At 42.9% G+C, this 18957-nt stretch overlaps 1 protein-coding gene across 4 annotated transcripts in view; it reads right to left on the bottom strand.

Moving 5' to 3' along the window:
* Bicc1 (BicC family RNA binding protein 1) overlaps positions 1-18957 on the bottom strand; it is a 236830-nt gene that overhangs the window by 150882 nt on the left and 66991 nt on the right. For all 4 annotated transcript variants that reach the window (XM_087597688.1, XM_087597689.1, XM_087597687.1 and 1 more), the window contains exon 2: positions 5210-5256. In XM_087597688.1, coding sequence (XP_087453814.1) covers positions 5210-5256 — 47 coding nt within the window. The remainder of the gene's footprint in view (positions 1-5209; positions 5257-18957) is intronic.

Genomic DNA, 18957 nt, shown 5'->3' with positions numbered 1-18957 from the left:
ACCTGGACATGTTTTGGGGAGGATTGTGGAAAGACTTTGGAACCCAAGGCTAGAAAAGCCGTTGAGCGTTCAAAGCTTGGCGAGCTGTTCTGTGGGAGTCTGGAAGTGTTGAAAGAAATGCAGACAATGGAGGCCCGGCTTGTGAGGCTTCAGAGGGAAGCAAGGACTATCTGGGCTGCTTGACATTTTTGAATTAAAAATACAGCTGGGGGCTGAAGATCAGCCATGGTTAACAACAGACAAACACTACTGAAGTGAAGTCTTTGCTTGGCTAAGATAATGGATGCTGGTGAGCTCTGGTTGGAGAATCTGCTGTGATTAAGAAGAGACCAGCAGGGTTGGGGATTTAGCTCAGTGGGTTGGGGATTTAGCTCAGTGGTAGAGCGCTTGCTTAGCAAACACAAGGCCCTGGGTTCGGTCCCCAGCTCTGAAAAAAAGAAGAAGAAAAAAAAAAAAAAGAAGAGACCAGCATCTCTGAGATGAAATCTAAAAGTGTTTCCTCAGGGTCAGCACACAAAAGCTGTGTTCCAGAGGTGGCCAGGGTTGATCATAGCACTGCTAGTTGAATTCTGTTATGTGTATGAGCCTCTCGGGCTCTACTGGTTTTAAAGGCATGGAAGGGTCATGGAGAGCGGCTGAGGCTGGGCACTGTGAGCGATCAGAAGAGGCCATTGGTGAAGGTGCAGCTTCAGTGGCAGCTGAAACCCTAGGATTGAAGGGGTCATAGAGAGAAACTGAGGCTTGGTACCAGGTGAAAAGTCAAAAGTCTTTGAAGCAAGCCCAGGAGAGGCTATTAGAGAAGCTACGGCTCCCGGCACTTTGGAGAAACCAGTACCATGGGACAACGGCCAAGGACAGCAGCAGACATGGAGTAGAGCGTAGAGCCAGCCTGAACCTGTGAGACAAGCTGTGTGCACTGGGAGGAAGCCTTTAAAGGAGCCCAAAAGATTGTGAATGAATCCCAGACACTGGAGGCAGAGTTATTTATCCTGTCGGGAGTTTGGTTTTACTCTGATTTGCTTGTGCTTGCACCCTGCTTCTCTCCTCTTAGAAGAAGAAGAGTCAAGCCAGTAAGCAGCAACAGCCCTTGCCCCCAGCTTCCTGCCCTGTGTGCTCCTGCTTTGACTGTAGGAGATGAACAACCGTGATGTCAAAATGTAAGGAAAATAAACCCTTTCTCCTCCAGTTGCTTTAAGTTACAATGTTTCATTCACAACAACAGTAACCTCAACCAAGACGCAGTGGTGTCTTGAGCAAAGGAAGGAGATTTTAGATGCAGATGTACAAAACCAGAAAGCCCCGTGAAGATGCAGACAGACATCAGCTGATGCTCAAATGACACCGCAGCTAATGAGAAGACTGGCATGGATCAGACCCTACCCTGGGGTCCTCGAATGGACCCTGTCTACAATCCCATCCCTGCAGAGCTAAACTCTAGAGTTGAGAGGAAACACTCTTCATGGAGATGGGGGTTCCTATGTGTGCTCCAACAGCATGGGGACACAAAACATGTACCACATGATGGCTCTGAACCATACATCTTCCTAACCATCTAGCTTATGGTGGGTAGCACTCGCAGAATCCTTTTCTCTTTCTCCAGATGCCGCCCCCCCCCCCCCACAGGCTGTCTCCTTTCACTCCTTGCCCTAATTGTGGTTATGTGTTTAACTTCCTGCCCAGGCCTGGCCTCACAACCACAGCCTGCGACTCCTTGATAGAGCCATCCACTCTCTCAGAGTTCATGCATGCCTATGGTGGCAGCCAGATTCGAGCAGGGATACAACTGTCCCACGACTTCACAGGAGCAACCCAGCCACATAGCAAGAATTTGGGTCTCTTGTTGGGATTGGGCTTGAATTCAGACTCTGAGTTCTGGGCCTCAAAATCAGGTTGCAGTCTGGACATGGGTTGTATTGACCAATGGGCTGTAAAGGATACGCCCCAGTAATCTCTGATTGGAGGATAAAAGCCTAGAGCCTGTGACTGGGCAGGAGTGGCGGGGAGTCCCAGGCTGAGACCGTAAGGAAAAAAGGGCGGGGAGAAGGTCGCCATGAAGCAGGATGAGTACTTGGCCAAGAGAAGCTCACCCTGAAGACACACATGAAACAGAACAAGACAGGCAAGATTCAGACTGCGAGTAACATGGGGCTTATTGCTGGGATGTATATTAGAATTGCCTCAGAATTTACTCAGATTCGGCTTGTAGCTTGTTAGTAAATTCTGATTATTTGTTTATGCGGGAGCTAAACCAGGAGAGAATGGGCCAGAAACATCCCTTAAAACTATTCCAATGGTCTCTCTGTGGGGCTTGGCCCAGGGAGTGGCACCATTAGGAGGTGTGGCCTTGTTGGAGTGGGTGTGGCCTTGTTGGAGTGGGTGTGGCCTTGTTGGAGTGGGTGTGGCCTTGTTGGAGGAAGCGTGTCACTGTGGGGGTGAGCTTTGAGTCCCTCCTCCTAGTTGCCTAGGAGACAGTCCTCTCCTGGCTGCAGTTGGATCAAGATGCAGAACTCTCAGCTCCTTCTCCAGCACCATGTTTGCCTGGATGCTGCCATGTTTGCCTTGGTCATGGTGTCTCTTTCTTGGCAACGGAAACCCTAACTCTCTAACTGCAAGATGGGACAAAGCAACCAGAAAACTGAACCAGCATCCCCTTGAATGTTACAGGCCAGGGAAAACCAAGTCTGCACCGACCCCCTAAACTCACTGAATCCATCCTTTAACCTGCTGTAGTGTTGGGTTTCCCCGTGACAGAAACTTAAGTCTTTCATCCCTGCAGAGCATTGGGGATATAAAACACTTCAAAAAAACATGCATGGTATGGGAAAATAATGGGCACAGAAGAGCTAGGAGATGGCTTATTTGGTAAGGCTGAACTCCACAACTCGCACTTAAAGAAAAAAAACAAAAAAGGCATACTTATAATCCCAGTACCAGGAAGGCAGAGACAAGCGAGACCAGGAAGCTCACTGCCTAAGCGGTGAAGTCTACTCTGTGACTTCCGGGCCAGCTATGAGCTTGTCCCAAACAAATGAGGTAGCGGGCCACTGAGGAAGACACTCTGTATGCTGATCTCTGGTCTCCACATGCGTATACATATATGCAAACACATCAACACATGTGTGCACACACACATATACAGAGAGAGACAGACAGACAGGCAGGCAGGCAGGCAGGCATACAGACAGACAGACGGATGGACGGAACCAAGCATGTCTTTGGTAGGGGCAGAAGCTGAAATTCTGTGGGCGAAGTTCAAGGTGCAGAAAGACAGTAACCATGATAGCTTCAAAGATACAGCCTTTGACAATTTTACTCTTGTTAAATTCTAGTTTAAACTCTGTGGGCTCCTATGATTCCCCATTCCAAATTTATATATATATATATATATATATATATATATATATATATATATTCCATTTTTCTAACTCGAAAAAGATGAAAGAGAGCAATTTAGCATATACAATGAGTACTCTCATGTTTAATATGACTTTACATAGATTTCCACAATGCATAATGCCAAGTGGGTCAAACGTCCCCCATCCCCTCTTTAAGAAGGGTCGTAACAAAGGAGAATAACCAACCCTACCCCCACCCCCCAGACCTGGAAAATGTCCAAAAATCACCAGATGAAGTGAACTTGGATCTCGGAAACAGAAGGGTGTAAATAAAGATGCCCCAGTAGTTACAACAGACCGTCTCTTTACAGACAAACACGCTGAACGCCAGGTGTCCCCGCTAGCCTCTGCAATCCCAGCACTGTTGCAGAAACAAGAGAACTGCCTTGAGTTTAAGTCCAGCCTGGGCTACAGAGTAAGATCCTGTCTCAAACAAACAGACGCCCAGGAGCACCGATGTACCACTATAGAAACTGGAGGGTGTGTGGTTAGGTGACAGCTCGTCCGTGCCTCGTTCCTCTGCAGAACCATGGTTCTATTCCTGTCTGATCCAAACACTGACATGTTCTTTAACCTGTCACCTCAGACGTTTGCCTTTTATTAAGTTGACTTTTCCAGCATGAGCACTCGAAGGCTTGGTGGGCACCAGTCCTTCCAACAACAAACCTGCAGACCCTTTCACCTGACGACAAGAATGATATCTGTGCTTCCAAGGAAGAACCTCAGTAACACGTGTGTGCCTGACTTAGACATGTGGTTCCATTTACACTGCTGTGTGTGTACAGATACATAGATAGATAGATAGATAGATAGATAGATAGATAGATACATACATACATACATACATACATACATACATACATACATACATAGACAGACAGACAGACAGACAGACAGATAGATAGATAGATGAATGATATATGTGTATGTACACACACACACACATATTACACCAGGTACCATGCACTCCCCTAAGGCAGCGAGCACACTTGCCTGCCTGGTTTCCATCTCTCTCCAGCATGCAGCCTATGACAGGTAAATACTTTCAAAATGGAGAAATACTTTGGGCCTGGATCTGAGGAAGCCTGCTTTTAAAACTCTTGGAAGGAGACAGGGATGAATGATGAATTTGACACCCTTCCCCCACACCACGAAAAGCGAACTTTATGGAAAACAAGAGAAAGAAGATTTCCCAACGGTCCTCCCCTCCCCATTGTTATTTAACTCATCCACACACCCAGCTTCTCCTCTGCTGTGGCAGTCTCCCTGGTGTGCTCTCCTAATGCAGACACAGTTTTGAGCGCAATGAAAGAAGGGGAAAAGGAATTAAAAATGGTGGACTCCAGCCCATCTTTTCCAAAGGAAAGGCCTCCTCGAAAATCAAAGACTTTCTGAGGAAGAGAACTAATCATCATCTCTTCTGAGGAAGAGAATTCATCAGCCAGCATCTTCACAATTGCACCTAATCATAGTTCTTCTTGCTGTGGACATGACGGGCCCAACTGGCTTCACCAAAGGTCAGAACATTTGGGGGACAGAATGGGCATGGTGCAAGCAGGTCTTTAAGAGACACCTGGTACTTGTTACAGACCCCAACCCATGTTCTGCTCACCAGAAAGAAGGACAGCATGAGAGATGCCCACCCATGTCTAGGCCCTACATAACTTGTGAGGGAGCATGCCTTGGAGATGAACAGAGTGGGTTTGTGTTGATCCAGGTGAGAGAAATCAGCCCGGCATCACTGGTGTCGCTGCAGACACGAGGTTATTTCCCATGCATTCCCCCAAGCCAGAGAAGAGCAAAGTGCCACTCACCTTTTGAAAAAAGTCTTCCCCACTTCTGCCTTTTCCTTCAGCTGCAGCTGTAAATAAAAAATGTACACATTTAAAAATACTGCCTTCATCTCGGTATTTATATTTAAAACCCTCAAGGACCAGGGCTGTGATCACAAAGATAAACACAATCCCATTCTGGCCTCACCGGGAATGCAAAGTTACTGAAGTATGAGATACAAAAGCTCATCAATTACACAACCTTGATTAAGTGGAAGACCCATGAGTCTCTGCTTCCACACTGAGACAGAAGCTGCCCTACCCTTCCACAATAACAAAACTGTAAGAATGAACCATACTCAAAACTACAGTCTGTGTCCCCCACACTCCCCATCTGTAATGGATGCCAGGCATCTGGGCATATCCTATATACCCCACTTGTGAGCTGCTTAAGTTTTTGCACATGTGAACTGAAGTTTCTATAGAGGAAAAATGTATGGCTACATTGGATATCTGGCTAGAACTAATATAATGTAGAAATTTGGAAAGTTTGGGCCATCTTTAGGTCCTGTTAATTCATGGATCATGTCTGTATCTGAAGCAACATCCTTGTGATTATTGGGATGGCACCTTTTGTGACTACATTAACTTAGCAAACCACTAACTTCTGCAAAGCTCAACCAAAGAAGGTCCCTGGCATCTAAGACTGCAACAGGATCCCCACTTCAATGCAACCCATCTATGGATATTTCCACTAATCCACTTGCAAAAGTGCCTTAGAAACAGATCTTTTGCCCTGTTACTAAAAGCTCTTCATAAAACCATGTCCTTATAGGAAGATGTTCCTCGGGACAACCTGAATCCATGTTGCCAGGCCAAGTCACTCATGTTCGGCTTAAGAACAGACTCACTCTGTTTGAGGTGAGGGCTGTGCTTTATGCCAATAGTTTAAATGACTAAATGCCATACTGGGACCTCAGTCAATCTCTTGCATGACCCCGATCCCTCCAATCGCTCCACAGGGGGAACCTAGCAACATGAGAATAAGCAATGGTGGTCAAGGTCAAGACCAAGAGCAAACTTCATGTGAGATGAGGGGCTTGTTACAGCTAGAACACAATCCTCTCTATAAACTTCCTGGAAGATGGAGGGGTCATTAAAGCCAGAGTTCTTGCCTCTCTATAAGCAGCCTACAAACAAGAAGGCCCAAGTTCCCCACCTGGGTCCTGAAACACCCTGTGACCTGTGGGCATTTTAATTGGCTTGTGGTGATGAGTGGAGAGTTTTAGAGGAAGGAAAAGACTTAGCCATCAGCACAGGGTTCTCATGGCTATCACAGCCCCAAGCTGAGTCTTTCTAACAGAGATGCAAAGGTGGAGTGGTAGTGACTCAGAAGCAGGAGCACCAGCTCCTGGATGTTAAAGTTCAGAAGGTATGGTGACCCATGCTCTGTGTAACATGTTTGTATGTGTTTGTGCACATATGGGAATGTGTATATGTGAATGCATATACATATGTATGTGTCCACATAGCTATATGTACACATGTGTGATGTGAATGAATATGCGTATGTGTGTGCATGTATTAGTATTTGTGTATGTGTGTGTTTGTTTATGTGCCTGTGGATGCACATGTGTGTTCACATGCACATGCTCACAGCACTTGTTAAAATGACTAAAGATGCATGACATGTCCCCTTAAGAATGACACTTGTCATTAAGTTGTAACACACCCCTACTGTGAATCTCACCGATGGCAGAAACAACTGATAAAACTTAAATTCTTCTATCATCAACTGTAATTTCACAACTACTTACATGTGAGTGCTTATTTTTTTAACCAACATTTCTTTTATCAAAACAACAGAGCAGAAAACATGTTTCTGGGATTTCTGAAGATAATTAGATAAAATAAATGAAAACAGGAGCCAAAAAGAAACACAATAATTCTATCTAGCGTATGGTGGGGCTGAAAGAATAGAAGATTCTTATGTCCTAGCCTCTGGGACCTGGAATTACATGACAGAAGGAGGAAGATTGCCCTGGGTTATCCAAACAGGTCAATATCACCACATCCTTACAATTATGAAGCATGAGGATCAGGATACAACATGATTTCATGACAGTAAAGGCAACAGGAGAAACAATACAGAGGTCACTAAGGAGAAAGATTTGAAAGAGGAGGTGGGGGGCCACAAGAGAAAGAATACATGTGGCTTCCAGAAATGGAAGTCAAGGAAATGCAGGATTCCTATAGCCTCTGAGATGATGTGGCCCAGCTAAAACCTTGACTTCAGCCCAGAGTGATGCACTGCAGACTTCTAGCCTCAGAACTGTAAGATGATGAATGTCAACTGCACTGGGCCAATAGAAAGGTGACAGTATGTCTCATTAGCAATAGACACTACTCCCTGAAGCCAATACCTTTAGACTCCATTTCTGCACCAATCCCATACAGTCAATGCATACTCAGTGGACCTTGCCACACAGAAAGCCTCTGGTTTACTCTATGGGGTCAACTGTCTAACTTGGAGGTATGTCAGTACTAAAGCACAAGAAAAAAAAAGTAAAACTGAATTTGGAACAACTGGTCGACCCCAGCTAGAGGGTCTAAAGGGTTTCCTCCAGCCAAGATAAAACTAACCAAACCTAAGGATATTAACCAAACAGCAAGTGTCTTGGAGACATTTCAGGCCAGCCAACTCTTGAACAGAGTCCTTACCTGAGGATAAAAATAGTTGAAAAGGGATATGCTCACTTACTGACAACTTCATGGAAATAAAGTAGAAAGTACAAGATCTAAAAGAAATCTAATAACATCGAGGCTTGCCTTAGGGAAAGAAGGTTTAACATCTCAGATATTTTCCAAAGTCCATACTGGGAAAAAAATGTCTTTGAGTAGATGCTCTCCTTCAGAGCAAGTATCTGCAAATGTCAATTCCCCGAGGCAAAGGTCATCTATCTATTTCTACTACAGATGTTCCCTTTAGGATACTGCTCTACTCAGGGCCAGCTCGCTCTGTCATAACCTCAAAACACCTTCAAAGAACAGCAGTAAGGAAATTTCTCTAATTGAAACCAATATATGATGACCTATGTTCTGGACCTGAGTAGGGCACTAAAGTTTAATCAGAAACACATATTCTCAGCACGTTGTTGGGGTTTGAAAAGAAACAGCAGGCCAGGCAGTCACAACTACAGAGGTTCACTGGTATCAAAGATCACTGCCCTTTCTGACTCTAAAAGTTTCGGTAGAATGCCTCCATCCCAGTCTATAAGGGGTGGGATGTAAGGCCACAGGTGGAGGAGTGAACCTCAGTTAAGAAACTCCAGCTATCCCAACTTGTCCCTTCATATAGATACCTAGCATAGAGTTTAATTTGTAAGTTAAACACAGTAAGAGATTAACAATTAACAGGTAAATCCTAAAATGAACAATTAAAAATATGCTATAATTAAATTTATTGCAGCAAATAGGATCCAGCAATCCCTTATTGTGGTACTCAAGCCTCTTGTGATGATGTGAACTGCTATGCCTGTGTGAGGTGATAAAGCCAGTAAATATCATAGGCCTTGTGAAGAAGCTTTAGGCTCCTGCTTAAGGGTCCCTGAACATAAGTTCTGGGAACCTGAGTCTACAGGATAACTGGGAGATGCAGTCACAAACAGGTAGGTAGTGTATGCAATGTGGATATACCAGATCCTTCGTATCCCAAGAAGGATCATGCCACTCGGACTGACATGCTTAAAAGTTGTATCTATTTATAAAATATTCCTTGTAGTATTTTCAGATCATAGCTAATCAGTAACAACTGAAACCATAGCAAGGGAAGCCAGCTGTACAAGAAACTACAGATGAGCCCGGCTTCCTTAAATTCTGACGGGCGTGTTTCCTAAGCTCCTACTGTCAAGGAGAAACACCCTAGTTGGATTCTTTGTTGAATCACTGTCTCAGACACCGCTTCAGGCTCATCTATGACTGACACATTTTAAGAAATATTCGTACTTTGGCCTGAGTTCGCTGGACCTCCTCAAGGATTTCTACTGACTCTGTGAAACACATCGGTCAAGGTTGTAGATGTAAACAGAGAACATCATGCCCTACCTTCTCATGGATCCTTCAGAGTCCTAATGGGAGAGTTCTCCTCTCAAATGCACCCTACGTTCTCAGTACGAAAACCCCAAATTCCTCCCAAGAAGCTACAGTTTGAGGGAAGAGAGATGAGGTCAACGTGGAATGCTTTTCTCAATGTAAACTCAAGACATTTGACATGCTGAGTCCATAGACCCATGATAAAACAGGGACGGTTACTCTCAGTCCACAAATATCTGGGTCCTGTGCCAAGGAAAAGAAACTGCCAAGCTCCGACCGACCGACCCTTCTTTAGCTTATACCACTGACCATGCTAAGAACCAAAGCTACCCAACCAGCGAGGCAAAACCAGAATGACAATTTAGCTCTACCACCAACCTTCCCAGAGACCTTTGCATACCACCAGTGCTGACCAGATTAAACTTTACATGAATTCGATTATTTCTCTTCTTGTAATAGAAGCTACTTCCTGCTCTTTCCCGCACAGGGAAGCTGGACAGCTAAGCTACTCCACTCTCTGACAAGGAAAGAGGACCACCAGAGAGCTGGATTCCAAGGGAAAAAATAAGAACCACAACACTATCTTAACCCAAAGCATTTCAATATGTTTGGACAGGAAGATGTGGCCTGTGAAATAAGCCAATCTATGTTCTATGCTATGGGGGTTGCTTGACCACTAAAGACGTCTTATATTCTGTGGGGAAGCTGTTCTCCCTTAAGCTTAAGCCTGCAACCTTACACGCTGAGACTTCTTCTTTGTCCCCTTCTCCCACAATAACACGGAAAGTGCATCATAATTCAATGTTATTTTTATTTTTTTTCTCCACCAATCTTTACAATACGACTCTGGCACGGGGTTCCAAGGCTTACTCTCTTGGATTCCTAAAACCTTGACTTTCTCCTGCCAACGAAAGCAGCTGTCTCCCTCCTTCCTGACACACAACTCCAGGATTAAATTCCTCCGACACTACTGAAATATGGCTGGCTGAGTGTGCAGGCAGTGAGTTTCGGGCTTTGAGCTGAGCAATTCGTTTTTGTGTTTATCATAGTTCCTCCAGGGCTCTGCCATGTTTTACTTCATATTTTTGCCTCACATGAAATATGGGATGGCACAGTCACTGCCAATAAAAATGGGAGAGGTTGAAACAGGTGCAAACTATTACCAGAACGGCCCCCCAACTCCAGAGCACTCCTGGGTAATTACCGAATTAAAGGGGAGGGGTGGAGGGGTCTTTTTAAAGTCTTCCTAAGGCTCAAGGAAACTCCTGTTTAAATATCCTTTTCCATTCCAACTGTTTTTCTCGAATAGCATCTGATGCTTCCTGGACCTATGTCTAAAAACACAGGGATGAGGAATTTTGGATTTAAGATGCAACATGAAGTGTCTTTCAATATTACTGAGACAAAACAATGAGATTTCCCTGTTTGGGGGTGGGAGGAGCTTAAATTAAAAAACGATAATTGTAGTCGATGGCTCAGCAGGTAAAAGTACTTGCCACCAAGTCTGATGACCTGAGTTTGATCCCTGGGACCCACAAGGCTGGAGGAGGAAAAGAACACACACAAGCTGTGCTTTGACCTCTACGAGCATGCTGTGGCATGCAACACACACACACACACACACACACACACACACACACACACACACACACGCAAATAAATACATGTAATATTCTTAATCATTGTAAAAGTATTTTTTTCAAATATATACCTTCCTCTGTTTCCTTTTCATTTGTGTGTGTGTGTGTGTGTGTGTGTGTGTGTGTGTGTGTGTGTGAGAGAGAGAGAGAGAGAGAGAGAGAGAGAGAGAGAGATGCACGTGTGTGCTTGACTCTTGTACCATATCATATGGATGGAGGTTCGAGGACAACCTCGGGTATTAATTGATAAAGATAGGGTCTTTGTGAATCCACCACACTAACTCTGAAGTCTTCTGGGGAAGTCTGTCACTTACAGAAGAGAACTGAGATGAGCGATGCACACTACCCTGGTTTTCATGGCAAGTGCACTTTCCCTACTGAGACAACTCTCCAGCCAGCCCTGTTTTCCAATCCATCTCATTCCTTTTTGTTCTGTTTTTTAACTTGGGCAACAAAGGTGCTTTAGATTGCCGCACAGACAAACTGTTGCCATTCAAGAAGCACGATTCTTGCCTGAGGTGTTTATAAATTAATTGCCAATCGCTTTAACTGAGCTACAGAAAAAGCAGTACCATACGTTGTATTCTGCATACATTTCCAGAAAACTTCCCCAAAGTTTCTGGCCAGGGGAATGAGATGCAGTTGAGACTTCTACCGGAGGAGAAAGGTAAACACCAGTTAATGATCAGACGTAAGGCCTGCTCCAAAAGATAGAACCCATAGCTGACACTGCTAAAATGGCCCGGAACATTAGACCTACTGGTCTAAGGGAAAAAAATCTACTTCTATTCTGTTAAAGAAACACAGCACTAAAATGACTCCTGCTGTCCTAGACTATAACCACAGATCACTGTCCTGCTCAAGCCACATCAGAAAAGCTCCTAACAGCGGATGGCAATTGACACAGAGACCCACAAGTAGACAACGCACAGAGAAGAAGAGACTTACAAGCTCTCAACCCTCAATGGGATGTCTTCATCAAACCCCTCCCTCAAAGCTCAGGGAGCTACCCAGGAGGGAGTGGAAACATTGTAAAGCCGAGAAATGACGGGCATTCCAAGTATCCAGTGTCTTCCAGATACAACAGAAGTGACATACATATTAACTCACTGACACCAGGGTGGCATGCATGGCGTCTTCACAGAAAGACAGGGATGCCCACCCCTAACCAAGAAGCTATTTCCAACTGACATCCACTTGCAAAGGGAAACCAATTTCCTCCAAGAAGTCAGGTGGTTGGGGATGTGAGGAGATTCTGAGAGGGATGGGAGACGGAGGTATGGGAAAAATATGATTAAAAAATGTATTTATATATACATATATATGTGTATATGTATATATACATATATGTATGCATTTATGTACACACACACATATATATATACACACACATATATATATATATATACTTTTTTTTTTACTAAGAAAGGAGAATCACAGGGTGGTGGCCATCTTGTATAAGAATGTGCACATGAACACAAATAGAAACACACACACACACATGTATTTCTGTGTGGATGTATGTTAGGAAATCACAGAAAATAAGCTCAAAATACTCACAACTATTATCTGAGGGAGTAGAAACATTGTCAGTTCTTGGAATCTTTTAGAAAAAGCATTTAAATAGCTGTATCAGGTTTTTTGTTTGTTTAAAATAAAATCATTTTCAAATCTACCTTCTTCTGACTGAACAGCGAAACAAGTTATTGCCATTTCTGGCATGTGCCAGTGTCGTGTCAGCATAGAAGGCAGCCAGGAAAATATATGAGACAGAGACTAGTTGAGGAGGCAGGACAGACAGACTCATATCAGAGGAGCATAGTAGGAGCAAGGAGTATCCTGCCAGACCTGGGTCCCAGACCTGCTGGTACTTTCAAGACTGAAGCATTGACATTACTCTGATCTCAGATGACAAAGGTTTTATGTAGCCCTGATGGAATGCATGCATGCCTCCCCAGGCCCCAGTTTTGTGGGAAAGACAGTAAAACAGATGGCCCCTATGCACAGACCTTCAGATAGGCCTGGAACACATTTGTTTCTGATTTGAAACAAGTTGACTTGCCCTATTGTCGTGTTATTGCAAACCAGAAGAAATATAAACTTCAGCCCATTAAACAGCCATCCACATAAAACTCTTAAATGGTTTCATGACGGTAGGTTGGGCTAGACATTAAAGAAAGGAACGTCAACATTGCATGCTTCATTCAAACAGCTCTGATTCTTCCTGCCTTCCTATCAATACCAACAAGCCCTTGTCTTCCCTCTTTCAAATGTCCCCAGGAGTTTAAGGCAACTACAGCCTGGGCTTCATGATGCTGATTCCCACCATTTGGAAATGTTTCTTGTCTTAAGACAAGCCTGGGGGCTGTGCTTACCACTTGAATCTTTCCAGTCCTTGTTGAATAACACAAAAGTGAACCATTATTTCCCAGAGTGCTCCTGTAGAGTGGAAAGACAATGTTCACCTCTGATGCGATTCCAAGCTTTTTCCATATTAAGGTTGGAGATCAAGCAGGTGAAATCAATTTTACTAGTATATCTGTTTAGTCTGCCATATAAAGGCCTTATCATTTTGACACATAATCCGACATCATTGAGACTTTTGGCTTTCGGTTTGCACGGTCTTTAAAGTCCTCTGTTTGCTTCTGAACTCTCAGACTATGTGTCTCACATTTTCATAGCTACACGTAGCTAGTGACTGCTGGGTTGGGACAGTATGGCTTGACCGGAAGGTTGTATAAGTTCACTGTGGGATTCTAGGTGTCCAGAATTCTGTGACACTATACAAAGGCAATGGATATCGCTTAGCTATTAATGGCAGAATTGTTTGAACTAGACTGATGCTGAACAAGCACCTCGAGTTGTAAAGCAGTGTTAGCCTGGCTCAGTGATGCTTTAGGAATGACTCAGGTAAGAACTGGGCCTCAATGTAAGACTTTGCCATGACCCAAGCTCTGGTTGACCAGTTGGACTGAAAGTTCATTGATGTGTGTTGGCATCACAAGTCCATAAGAAAGGCATCATAGTCAAACCATAATGTGACAAGTCTGAGCAGACGCTCCCACAATTATGAGGAAGGTTCAGATAATCTGTTGACATCTGTGCATGTACTGTGACCTCGGACTTTTGTGACCATTAACTTACATTTATAACAATGTTTTCTGATACGAAAATCTCATAGATAATAGAGAACTTTAGACTCCGAGTATAGAGAAGCAATCACTGAGACTCTGACCAGAACTAGGATATCAGCAAGGCTCCATCGCCCCTTGGAATTGGATGTGTTGTCCATGAGTTGAGCAGTATAGTCAGCCACTTTACAAAGCCCCCGTGGTCCTCAGTGGCTCAAGTCAATCAGGACTCCTCCAATGACTTCCATAGGCTTTTTTTAAAAGATATATTATTTTTATTTATGAGTACACTGTAGCTGTCTTCAGACACAGCAGAAGAGGGCATTGGATTACATTACAGATGGTTGTGAGCCACCATGTGGTTGCTGGAAACTGAACTCAGGATCTCTGGAAGAGCAGTCAGTGCTCTTAACCACTGAGCCATCTCTCCAGTCCGACATCCATAGTCTTTGTAATTGATCTTAATTTTGTTAAAATACTTGGTTGGAAATGCAAATTATATATATATATATATATAAACATATATACATACATATATATATTTGAAAAAATTATACAACATATTCTGATCACAGGTTACCCTCCCCCAATCCAGATTCTCCCTACCCCATCTACCCAGCTCAACATCCTTTCTTCTTCTGCCTTCAGAAACCAAACAAGTCAACAAAAAGAACCAGGGTAAAACTTTTTAAAAAGAGAAAAATAAAACAAACACAAAGAAAAAGCTCAAGAAACACAATATAAAAACACAAAAGCAAAAAACAGAAAGGCTGAGAAGACAAAAATATACACCCCCCCCAAAAAAGCCATATGAGAAAAACAGTCTACACAAATACCATTGAGTTCATTCTGTGTTCTGTGTTCATTCCATGTACTGCTGGGCATGGGGGCCTACCCTTAAGTGTGGTCTATATACCCAAGAAGACCCCCTTTGAGAAAATCAAATTTTTTTCCCAACTGGAAAGAGAGCAAGATAGCAACTGGCAATAGCTTCTGGGTTAGGGGCGGGAGTTTGTGTCCACTTCCCTCCTCTCAGCACTGGGACCCTATCTGGCCTATCTTGAACCTAGGCAAGCCCTGTGGGTGCTGCCATTAGTCTCTGTGGGTTCATATATCTGCCCAGGAAGCACTGTTTCAGGGGAAAGCAACTTTAAAAATAGCTTCAGGGGATATCTGAAGTCATAAATGAAATTTTATTTCAACTATTTACATATATAGATATATATTATTGGCATTTCCAACCATGTATTTTAACAAAATTAAGATCAATGACAAAGACTATAGCCATTCTGTTGTTTACCTGTGCCCCTGGCCCAAATTCCCATTGATTAACAATTGATCTCCTTTCTTCTCATGCTCTTAGCCATAGAGACAAGAGGAAAAGCAAAACATAAAGGGGGAGGGGGTGGAGAAGGAAACTGAGGCAGGGAAGAAAAGGGGTGAAATAAGACCAGGAAGAAAAGGAGAAAAGAAAGAGAAGGGACTGGGGAAGAAAGGGGAGAGGAGAATCTTTAATTTCCAATTAGTATCATCAGAAAGGAGATAGTAAGGAACACCTGCAAAAGAAAATTTTGGAAAGAGACATTTTTAAATGCGAACATTTAAAGAACAAGAGAGAAATTCTTTACATTCAAATGTGTTATGGTTTGCATATGCTTGGGCTAGTGAGTCCCACTATTAGGAGGTGTGGCCTTGTTGGGGTGGGCGTGGCCTTGTTGAGGTGGGCGTGGTCTTGCTGGAGTAGGTGAGTCACTGTGGGTGTGGGCTTTAAGAACCTAGTCTTCATTGAGTGTAAGCCAGTCTTCTCTCAGAGGCCTTCAGATGAAGATGTAGAACTCTCAGCTCCTCCTGCACCTAATGGATTGAATCTCTGAACCTGTAATCCAGCCCCAATTAAATGTTGTCCTTATAAGAGCTGCTTTGGTCATGGTGTCTGTTCACAGCAATATGGACCATATGGAAATGGAAACAATGCAGTTCTACTGGAGTGTGTGTGTGTGCGTGCGTGCGTGCATGTGTGTGTGTGTGTTCCCCAAAAGAAAACATACACAAAACAGAAAAATATTTGTTAAATGTCAATCCAAGAGTCTACAACCAACTGAACATTTCTATGAAAATCGATAAAATAGTAACTCTTTATAAAGGCCTATGCTACTGAAATTGCACAATATCTGAAAGAGAAATTGCCTTAAAAGCTTCCTGGAAGACCAAAAGCCTAACCAAAAAACAGTCATGGCCAATTAGGTTGGAATCAGACTCTCATTCAAGCCCTGGGAAGCTTTGTGATGACAAAGAAAAGCCCTAAGTGCTAAGACGAGATGGTGTTCAAACCAAAATTCCGTTCTTGGCTTAAGTCTTAGCTGAGTGGAAGGATGTAACAATGTCTCTCTGGGCTTGCAAAGTCCACAAAGAAACAAAACAAAAATCCTCTTCCTGAAACTTTCACTAGTAACATTTGTAAGCTCCAAGGGGAAGGAATGCACTGAGAGGGTGAGGGACTTTCCTTGACTTAGGAAACTTGGAACCGAATTTAAAAAAAAAAAAAAAGGCTGGTGCGGGAGCTTTCAAAGACAGAAGCAAAATCTCCAAGTCTCAAAGGTGCTGTTACGAAAGTCAGTCCAGAAGGAAGGGGTAAAGGAAGGTGGTTGAAACTTAGCTCTTGTCTGGCAAATACAAATCCTTAGGTTCAGTCCCCAACATGGGGAGAAAATAAGGTCACAGACTTTTTAAAGTAAAAAGACAAAAAGGAGCAACGGGCTTCAAGAGGGTAAATTGTCAGTGTCGTAGAAAGTTCTTTTTTAAGTAACTGATTTGTTACCTGATGACATACTATGTGGGAAAGGATATATCTAAAAGGATTTAGAGGGTATGGAAAGAATTTGTGTCAGGGGGAAAAAAAAACCAACCTGTTAGAGATGCAGAAAAACAATAAGGCAATTAGCAATTCAAGGAAAAACAAATGTCTGGCAAAAATATGGTATTCGTATATTCAGACATGTTCAGGTAACAACAGAAAGTGTAAGTGCTGAACACAGACTACTATTAATACTAATGAATTAGCTAATATTAATATTCCATTGTACTGAGAAGAAAAAGGGGGAAGGGAATTGGATCCTTTCTCCTATATAAGAAGACATCTATATATAAGAAGAAAACATTTTCTATGTAATTGAAGACATCTAACATTAACGAGTGGGCAGAGTAATGCACAGGTATAAGACCCAAAACAACACAAAAATGCATGACTGGAACTAAGAAGCAAGACATCGCAGGAAAAAGACATTACTAACCCATAAGCCACTTTATACCATCTCATTTTCCAATCATTTATGTATCACTGAATGATGATTTTACTATACTAGCCTAGGTTAGCTTAAAATTCAAAAAGAAAAAAAAAGTATGTTATCTGTCCTAACTATGGTTAGTCCCACCTACTCTCTCACAAGAGGTTGTTATACGAAATCCTCTCCCTGAAATGTAGAGTAAGAATTTGGCACCTTTGGGGCATCGATGAATCCTGAATGTGGCACCATCATGAGAAAATATTACTGACCTCATAAAACAGAACCTTAGACAATCCCTCAAGTCATCCAATACTTGAAAGTATAGCCACTATGAAACAGAAAGTAAGACCTCACAAAAAATCAAATATGGAGGCCCCTCTGAGTTTGGGCTTTCCAGTCTCCAGAAGTCGGAGAGCAAATCTTAGATGTCTACAAGCTACCTAATCTAAAATACTCTGTTGTATCTACTCAAACCAGCCAAGACACCATCACAGCTACATATTCTAAGTATAAGGTAGAACATCTGAGCCTTCATAGATTATAAAAATTAAAATTATGCATTTGGTTAATTTCATTCTTGTATAATTTATATTTACATTGTGTGGGGTTTTTTTTTAAGAATATGAAGTAAATATAAATTATATTCTAGTATAATTTATATTTACATTGTGTGGGTTTTTTTTTTAAGAATATGAAGTTCAGGTGTTTAAATATCACCAAGAACAACTAAGACTCAGGTCAGCTTCCTCTAATCCCACCAAGTCGTTCCTCTCCACGGAATCTACATTGTGTCTTCACCTCAGGACATAAGGAAACATTGTTACTGAGATGCCAAGAAGGAGTTAACCTGAGGTCATCCATCACTCTACAGGGGAAGGCCCTGAGGCCTCCAGGGTGCTCAGCCTGAAATATTGTAACACAAGGAAGCTGCCATTGGAGACTAAGGAGTTATGTAGAAACAACTTGGCTTTAACACAGAACAGTCTCCAGTTCTAAGTTTGCTTCCTCCTATTTGTGTCTCCAAGGCTGCCCCGTACTCTGTCTCATTGGAAGTGGCCAGTTCTGGGACGACTGGGCAGATGACCAGCAGAACAGGGAAACATCCTCTACTCTGGAAGATGAAGTCTATGACCCACAGCCACAGGCGTTGAGTGAAATCAAAGGCGGGGCCGGCAGTCATTCCTCATGGACCTGGCTACCGTCCTAACAGGTTCCACTTCAGCCTTCTGAAAACCAGGGCTTCACATAACCAAGTCACTGTGTATCAAGGCGAGCCCACGCAGAAGGCTTACGAAAACATTCAAGGGATCTCATTTCCCAACTTAAGCATTTTGTGGCTGATAAATCATGAGCCTATTTATATAAAATTATACAGGCCTCCTCCACTTGAGATGTTTAAGTTAAAAAAAAAAGGTGAAGGTATGAAGAACTAAGCCATCAACTTATATCTCTAAAGAAAAAAAAAAGTTTGCTTTGGTTCAACGAGCTCTGAAGCTCACATCTGATTATAATTTAGACCATTTAAAGCCTTTGCTGTGCTAACATGAATTTGTTTTTCACTGGTAGGTGGAAGAAATCACCTTTAAATGTGGTTTCCATCTCAAATAAAGCCTAGAGAGTAATTTTAGGGTAATAGTCTTTGG

This window comes from Rattus norvegicus, chromosome 20 (assembly GCF_021556685.1).
Source record: "Rattus norvegicus strain SHRSP/BbbUtx chromosome 20, alternate assembly SHRSP_T2T, whole genome shotgun sequence".
Lineage (NCBI taxonomy): Eukaryota > Metazoa > Chordata > Mammalia > Rodentia > Muridae > Rattus > Rattus norvegicus.
Note: the sequence above shows the minus strand (reverse complement) of the source record. Positions and strands in the feature narration are given on the sequence as shown.